Source organism: Sebastes fasciatus, chromosome 23, assembly GCF_043250625.1.
Source record: "Sebastes fasciatus isolate fSebFas1 chromosome 23, fSebFas1.pri, whole genome shotgun sequence".
NCBI lineage: Eukaryota > Metazoa > Chordata > Actinopteri > Perciformes > Sebastidae > Sebastes > Sebastes fasciatus.
Window position 1 is genome coordinate 17,298,980 of NC_133817.1, and position 8,217 is coordinate 17,307,196.

The 8,217-nt window shown below is 38.2% G+C and overlaps 1 protein-coding gene across 1 annotated transcript; it reads right to left on the reverse strand.

Moving 5' to 3' along the window:
• Nucleotides 1–175: 175 nt before the first annotated feature.
• pwp1 (PWP1 homolog, endonuclein) lies at nt 176–7,035 on the reverse strand. Its single transcript, XM_074625455.1, has 15 exons — nt 6,830–7,035; nt 5,821–5,879; nt 5,464–5,636; nt 5,229–5,314; nt 4,933–5,029; nt 4,602–4,712; nt 4,255–4,385; nt 3,969–4,039; nt 3,351–3,447; nt 3,175–3,236; nt 2,957–3,068; nt 2,673–2,763; nt 1,797–1,918; nt 1,546–1,651; nt 176–881 (listed from the first exon to the last, which is right to left on the reverse strand). The coding sequence occupies exons 1-15, from the start codon at nt 6,893–6,895 to the stop codon at nt 784–786; spliced, it is 1,482 nt and encodes a 493-aa protein (XP_074481556.1). The 5' UTR covers nt 6,896–7,035; the 3' UTR covers nt 176–783.
• Nucleotides 7,036–8,217: the final 1,182 nt, after the last annotated feature.

An 8,217-nucleotide genomic window follows, 5' to 3' on the forward strand; every position in this document is an offset into this window, starting at 1 on the left:
GAAACTGACTCCAAAATTCCATCACAAACAACTCTATATGTAATTGCAACTTTATCAATTTGACCTCATGTTTGATCCATTTTAGACAGAATTACCATGCACATTGTGCATCATCCACTATGACGAGATGAAGACCATCTGAGGGTCGCAGATCCCAAAGAACAAAAGGTTACACTTTTTTTTTAATAAACTGTATTTATTTATTGAATATACATCGTTTTAATGAGTATTCTTTTTCAATACTTTGGCCAGATGTGAGTACACAGGCTTTATTATTACCAGGAAACCCAGTTATGCAATATCACAATGTAAATGACACATATTTATGTGAAAATAGTTTTAGTAGCATATTACATTTGTAAATGTACAGGGAAAGTTTAACTGAAAGGGATCTCAAAGTATCATAAACAATTCCAACAGAATAATTCAAATATTTGAATCGCTGCTTCCACCTAAAAAGCCTCAATAAACTCTTGGAAATATTCACTAATGTGAATGTAAGAAAAGAAGGTCTTGTCTTTTCTTAACACATCTGTGAGTGAGCAAAGCTGCAGTTGTTATCTGCGCAGAGAGACAAGCTGAACACGTTTTTCAGGTGTTTCAGGTCCAGTTTGCATTCTGGCCAACCTTTCAAATCCTTCAGGAATGCAGCTTTGTTTATTCCAATCCTTTTCCCATGAACTACTGCACTATGAGGAACACAGCAACAAGCGGAGCAGCTTGATGTTTCCAGGGATGCTCAGTTTTATTCGTGTTTACAGGTTGTTGATGACGTCCCGAGCATCACTCTGAGACTTCCATGTCTGCTGCGGCTGCAGTGCTGGTAACCTGTGATCCCGTGTTCGGCACCAAGCGCTCTCGCTTGCCAAAGACCTCAGCCACTAAAGACAAACAATCATAATAACATGTGAGCATTATTAATTGAACAACCGACTTCATAAATAAACATCAGGCAATGTATACAGTGTTGGGGAATAACTAGTTACTGTACATGTAACAGTTACGTAATTAAATTACAAAATAATTGGAATCAGTTACCGAGACTGAAACAGGTAATTAAATTACAGTTACTAATCAAAATGTTGATGATTACATCCAAAGGGGTTACATCCCAATGTATTCTTTATATAGTATAATATTCAACTTATTTTGAAGATCCTTTTATTCAGTGTTCAGCACTGTTGTGAGGTTTACACTGCCTGGTTTAAGTTGATGTTTTTAGGACTTTTCAGCTTTATTAACCAGTTTAAAGCATTTGTTAGAAAAAGGAATCAAATGGAATAAGTTACATTACTTTGATGAAGTAAATAAAATATTTACATTTCATTTTTAACAGGGTAACTAGTAATCTGTTACCTATAATATGTCTAAAGTAACGTTCCCAACACTGACTGTATATTACCTAATCGCTTAACAGGAAATATACAGTATTTGGCAGATTGCAATCAACAAGTTTTGCAATAAACATATTTCTCTAAGAATAAAAGTGACAAATTATTGTGTGATGTTAAAGTGTGAAGAACAAAAGAAAGAAAGTAACTATACCTGCTGCAACATCACTTATATCCCAAACCCGCAAGCCATCCTTCTGTCCTCCGAAGGCGTAGGCGAAGGGCTGGTCAGGGCAACATGACGCACAGAACAGAACACCCTGTCCACAGGAGGAGAAGTAAGTTGTTATAACTCCTTTAACAACCACAAACTTCATGACTTTGACGTGGCAAAATACTTCTACATTTGGGAGGATTTGGGTGAAAGAATCTGAGATCTACATGCGTGTATGTGTAAGTTCTTACCATTTTCATATCCCGTGTGTGCACCAGGTTGGGCTTGTTGCCCAAAATGTCCCAAATCTTAACGTGTTTGTCAGATGATGATGTGACGAGGCATCCTTTAACCTGGCTGCTGAGGTCCAAACCTGCAGACATGATGAGAACGTTTAGATGGGATTATTAACTGTACAGTATGTTTAAAAACACATTAATTCCACCATGAAGTAAACCTATAATCAAAGCATGAAGAAGGCTGTTTGTGCCAATATGCGTGGGTTGTAACCCATCTTAATATGTGCCAACATTGCCTATGTTTTTAGAATTTCACAATGAAAAAAAAGAATCCATCTGATTCTTTAACTTTTAGCTAGAAGAGTGCCTTGGACGTTCCTTCTTTTGTGAACTTTAGTGTTCCCTACCAAAGAGCCCCTTCATTACACTTGCTTGAACTTCCAAGCACTCCAGATCTTTTCTCTTTTTTTCATGAGCAGGGTTAGTAACCATCAACGTTTCACTGGAGCAGGTGTATTCAACATTTCACTGACAATTCCTCCACCCTCTCAATACACCTAAATGCAAATGACATGGTGGAAAACATAGAGGGCCCCCTGCTGGCTGGATTGGGTGTTACACAATGGGGTCATCAAAATGTTTTCAAAGACTAAAAATAAAATCAGCCACAAGTTTTCCCACGTTTCTCTGGTATGTTCCAACATTGTGAACCCATAATTTCATCCTTCCTGAGTGACTCACGATCAACAGTCTCACCGCACAGTGCAGAACAACAAGTGCCAAAAATACCGCACCAATTCAACGAGTGGAAATGTATAAATAAAGTAAACTTTTTTTTTTTGGATGATGAACAATTCTACTTCTTTGATTGCACACACTTCTTCGTACCTGACACTTCTCCGTCATGAGCCCTTAGCGTGAAAACAGGTTTATCTGAGCGTGCGTCCAGACAGTAGACGAATCCATCCTCTGTGCTGGCCTGAAACACAACCACAAACTCAAGTTAACCGCCGAGCTTGTGAAAGAAATAGCACAAGAGGGATAAACAAGGCTTATTGCACAATGACCAAAAAGCATACACACGAGCTATATTTATAATTATCATTTACAACCGTTAGGAATGTGAATGGATTATTTCCTTTGAAATAGAGCAGAAGAATTTGAGCACCAACCAGGAAGTTGCACGGTGAAAAGTGGTCCCAGGTCAGACGCTCCACCTGACCACTAAACCTCCAGGTCCGGTTGGTGTTGTCCGGACTACGGCAGTCATACAGGACCACTGTCCTGAAAAGAAAAAAAGATGTTTGTGTCTCAAACTCCCTGTTAAAATAAAATCTGTTTATTTCCTTTCACCTCATTCTATAAACTCACAATACTAAAAAACACTTACTTATCATATGATCCTGATATCAGAGTCTGAGCCTCAAATGGGTGGAATGATACCGTCTGAACCTGAAAGATTAAAAATGTTGTTTTCCAGAAGCTGAAGCCTGCATGTTTTGAGAATGTAATACCACCAATACACTGTGAATTACATCCAGAATCGTTATTTTTCTCATTAAATACCTTGTCAGTGTGCCTGCGCAGAGTGGTGGCTGGTTTGCCTTGAGCAAGATCCCACAAGATAACGGTGTCATCTGCTGATCCACTGGCCAACACGTTCCTGAGTACGAGAATTTGTTTTACGGTAAAAGAATGATTTTGAGTTGCATGAGTGTACACAGACAGTCATGGTATATTAATATAATATGTATACAATTTCAGCACACCAAACAAGAAACAATTTTAAAAAGTCTATATAACTATGTTCATTTGACTAGCATTAGGTTCATTTTTATTCCCTTTTTTCCAGCACTATATATGTAGTGATAATGTACAGCGAGCCGTTCATTGTTGTGAAATAAACCCCGACAGGGCGATGCAAGACTTCTCCACTTTGCGTCGACTAGCTGTACATTATCCCGCTTATTACACAGCTACTTATTTAAGAAATCAATAATTTGACACAAAAACGGTCCGCCAGAGTCCGAGATCAGAACTGCGTCCATAGCAACGGTCTGTTATACATAGCAACGATCTGCTATAAAGAAATAAGAGACCGTAGAACGCCATGATTGACTTATCAGAATCGAGTACTCAATAAAGCTGAGTAATAAATAAATATATCAGCCTCAGAATACTGACCTGACCAGTTTGTTCCAGGATAAATCCAGCACTGCATCTGTGTGTCCCTCGACAGGCTCTGCTGCTGCCCCCTAGCATCAACGACAACAGGCAGCAATGTGTTAACGATATCTAACAAAGCAGGAAATAATTATAGGGGAGCAGGACGAACATGTCTACTATCAATGGTGTCAAAAATGTAAAACATTTCTTTTAACACATCCTAAAAAATACAACAAACCCTTGCAAAATCAGATCCCCACTCTCACCATACGGAGTATAAGATAGTATAAGAACAGGCTTGTACCTTCTTGCTCTTCTTTTTCTTCTTGGAGGCCTTTTTGCTCCCCAGGGAGAAGGCTGGCTCTAAGCAGTCCACCACATCCAGGTCCCACACATCTATCTGAGGAGTCATGTTGCCCACAGCGGCGTAGTTACCTGTAGTACGGACACACAGAGCAGAGCAAGGCCAGGTAAGTACACTAGTGCACATTAAATAGATCTTCGTAGTTTTATTTTAGCTCAAGATTAAATATAACGCTGAGAACTACTGTTGATAGAAATCCATCACCGTCAAGTTAATACAAACGGAGGCCTGGTTTGGAGAGAAACAAGATGTCTTAAGGTTTGTCAGAGAAAAAACTTTTTCCTTACCGGGTCCTTCTCCAGGACTGGGGTCAAAGTTCAACCACTCCACACACAGCGGGTAAGCTGGCAGCAGAATATCATGATGAACATACAGAGAGTCCTCCTCAGAGTTATAAACTGTAAAGCAAGAGGTCGAGTGTTAAATATATATTGAGATTCTCTAATATTAAAGATTTTAAATAGTTAATACAATAGTAAAGGTTTGTTACTCTCTTTTACATTTACATATGTCATGCATTTAGCTTATATTCTATGCTAGAACAACAGTATCCAAACAAAAGAAGATGTTTTCCCTTGTCTTCTGTCATCTTGTGATGTCACATATGAGGATATTTACCGTGGATCTCCAGATTGCAGATGTCTTTCTCTGCCCTGCCTGACAGGATGAGATTGTCACCGGGCTTGATTTGGAAGTCTTCTCGTTCATACTGGTCCTAGAGGGAAGAACAAAACTAAAAGTAAACTTAACATCAGAGCTAAAATTCCACAGCTTTTTTCTCGGGTTTAATGACAATCCTGCACTGGAATACAAATTTTCACAGCTAGATATTCATGGTTGATATCAGGCTTTAGGTACTACTTGAAGTATGATTATGCTGAATCTGTATGCGTGTGATCATTGAGGGCACTCACTGTGTCTTTGATGGTGATGTAAGGATCCTCCTCATTAGAGCTGAACACCGTGAGTCCAGCCAGACTGTCGCCGAGACTAGCGGTCACTGAATTGAAGACAGACAAACAACAGATACAATGTCAGTCTGAACAATACTCTGTTACAAAACAGACACAAGTGTAAGACAGACAGAATGAGCATAAACTAGTTAAATCTGTACACACATACTGTATATAAACAAACTCCCCCACTCACCTGCATCCTCTTCATCATATCTATCCAGGCCGTACTCTGCTAGCTCGTCATCTTCCTCCTTCCCTTCTTCATTCTCATCCTTTGGAACTCCAGGAACATCCGCTGTATTAATATCAGTCTCCTCGCAGGCTATACCTTCATCAACATCTTCTTCATCCTCGGCTGCTAGTGCCCTGATTCAGCAGAGTCGATAAGAAACAAACAGACAAAGAAACATGACACCAGCTTCAGTTGTTAGGGGAAGTAACATAATATTTTGTTTATTTTCAGCTCTCGCTGACTGGCAATGCTTACACTGACATTAGAACATTTTGACAATAGATCACTTGCAGTAATGTGTGTTTTATTCCAACATACCCCAGCTCCTGTCTTGAGTCAGTAATAATGCGCTGTAGCTCCTCTTGGCTCAACTCAACCTGAAATGGAATAAAAAAATGTGGCTTAGATAAGTTGATATGCTCATGTGTCTCTACCTCTTATCAGACGCAAGAAAATAGAGTGTGTTATAAACTACCTTTATGGCATTTTTGGTGAAATCTCTAAATACACAGTAACAGTAAAAATGAAAAGCTAGGAGTATTAGGTGAACTAAGACAAATTTGATATTTCATTTTATTTTGAAAGTTACCATTATATGTTTTTAGAATTACATTTCCAGTGAACCTGATTTTAATGAAACACTAATTAAGATTTCATTTTGTGAGTAAGGCTTTTATTATTTTAGTATAGTAAATATTATTTACACCCCAAAAACACCATAAAACAGTCAATAAGTACATCATGTAAAAAAAAATACATTAATGAATTCATAAATAAATTAAAAATTCTATTTAAAAATGCAGTTTTAAAAAAGAGAAATAAATATTCACAAATTGAATTAAGAATACAAGTCATCCACTACTGAGTGCTTCACATGGAAATTAAAATAAAAACATTAAGATAGAAAATAAAACCAGAAGAAAGTAAGAAACTTATCTGTACTAGTGCAATAATAAGATACACATTTTAAATGGATAAATGGACTAACTAACAAAGTAATTAATTACTGTGTGCATTATTATCTGTCCTGCAGACCGTCCTCTTTTGGGCCAATTTCCCATTTGTAGCATTGACTTACTGAGAGTATTTACAACTATACTGACATGTGCAATGATCCTGACATTTAGCTGTAACTACTCTTTCTACATGATAGTCTGACAGTCTAAGTGACATATTATCTGTAAAGCCACCTAGAAATGTAAATCAGAGCCAAAAGGCTGAGAAGTTGGGTCATTTAAACTAGTATAGTAGCAGAGTGTTCGTGCTATGTTGACATATTAGCCTCCTGTCGGCTAACTCTAGCTAGCTCAACACGTTGGCTACTTACCTTGTCTGGTGTTTCCTTGGCAACGCCTCTCCTAACCCAGCCCACACAAGTAATCTGAGCACTCATTCTGGAGAAAACCGTGTGGTTTAATCGATTAATCACAATAAAATAGACTATTACAGGTTGTCACAGCTACTGTAGCTCAGGCACGCACACTGTGGGCGTACATGTGAGTTAAAATGGGTCCTCTGACGCATCTAGATGACGTCCACAGAGCCTTTACCAACCTGCCTGATCACAAATGTAGAGACGTAAACAAAGCACGTTGACGTAAATCCACCCTAGTCTTAAAGGTCCCATATTATGCTCATTTTCAAGTTCATACTTGTATTTTGTGTTTCTACTAGAACATGTTTACATGCTGTAATGTTCAAAAAAAACTTTATTTTCCTCCTACTGTCGGCCTGAATATACCTGTATTCACCCTCTGTCTGAAACGCTCCGTTTTAGCACATTTTGACTGACAGAATTGTGTTGCTAGGCAACAGCTTGGGTCCATTTGTACTTCCTGTCAGCTGATGACATTCACATACACTGCAACAGGAAATAAACTGGGACACATTTAGAATGTTTAGGTTTAAAACTGCATAAAGGGTCTAGATATTGTATATTTGTGACATCACAAATGGGCAGAAATCCTGACAGCTTGTTTCAAATGCAAAGATTCTGAATATGGGCGGTGTGTATTTCCCTGTGGATTGAGTGTTTCCATACTTTCACAGTATTTATATAGGACTTAAGCCTGCTTTATAATAAAAACATTTTTTTTTATAATATGGGACCTTTAAAACCGACAGTGCTGCTTTTATGCAAGATATATTTTTTTAAATATTGCATAATGTCTTAATTTCAGTTGCAAGTACAACACCAAGCAGCTTCAGCATGACAGCGCCTGAGGTTTGGCCTTGCCAAAGGGCACCTCGGTAGTTTCTGTTCAGGGATTTGTGAGTGTAAAAAAAACAAAAACACTAAGTGTTAAAAAACTAACACTGTTTCATTGTGTGCTCTGTTTCTATAGTTTCTGGCATGTGTGTCTGCACCAACCAGGTTTTGCATATTTGCAGAATGCATCTGGCAAGTTCTGGAGATTGTAACAACATGACATCATATCAGGTTTCATGAAGGAGACTCGACAGTGAATCTCTGGTTTATTAGCTTCATCTGTACACTCATGCAATCCAAAACAACAGCCCTGCTATAGATGCTGACTTTGTGAAGCTTTTCATTATATTTTTGTCACTGTCAGAGAGGTGTAGATTCAAACATATGATAATTTTGTTGATACGTTTATATGTTTCAAGATCTAATCAGATTCATGATCAGATGAGGAGAGAAACTGTGTGTAGCAGCTGGAAATCTTGGTTTTGCTGACCACAAGTGTTTTGAAT

Bases quoted from the DNA above. Each gene is read 5' to 3' on its own strand.
- pwp1 (XM_074625455.1), bottom strand. From the start codon at position 6,895: ATGAGTGCTCAGATTACTTGTGTGGGCTGGGTTAGGAGAGGCGTTGCC. The intron at 5,030-5,228 runs GTGAGTGCCCTC...TCTTCCCTCTAG, and splicing joins ACATCACCATCAAAGACACA to GACCAGTATGAACGAGAAGA. The intron at 4,713-4,932 runs GTAAATATCCTC...CTTGCTTTACAG, and splicing joins CTGCAATCTGGAGATCCACG to TTTATAACTCTGAGGAGGAC.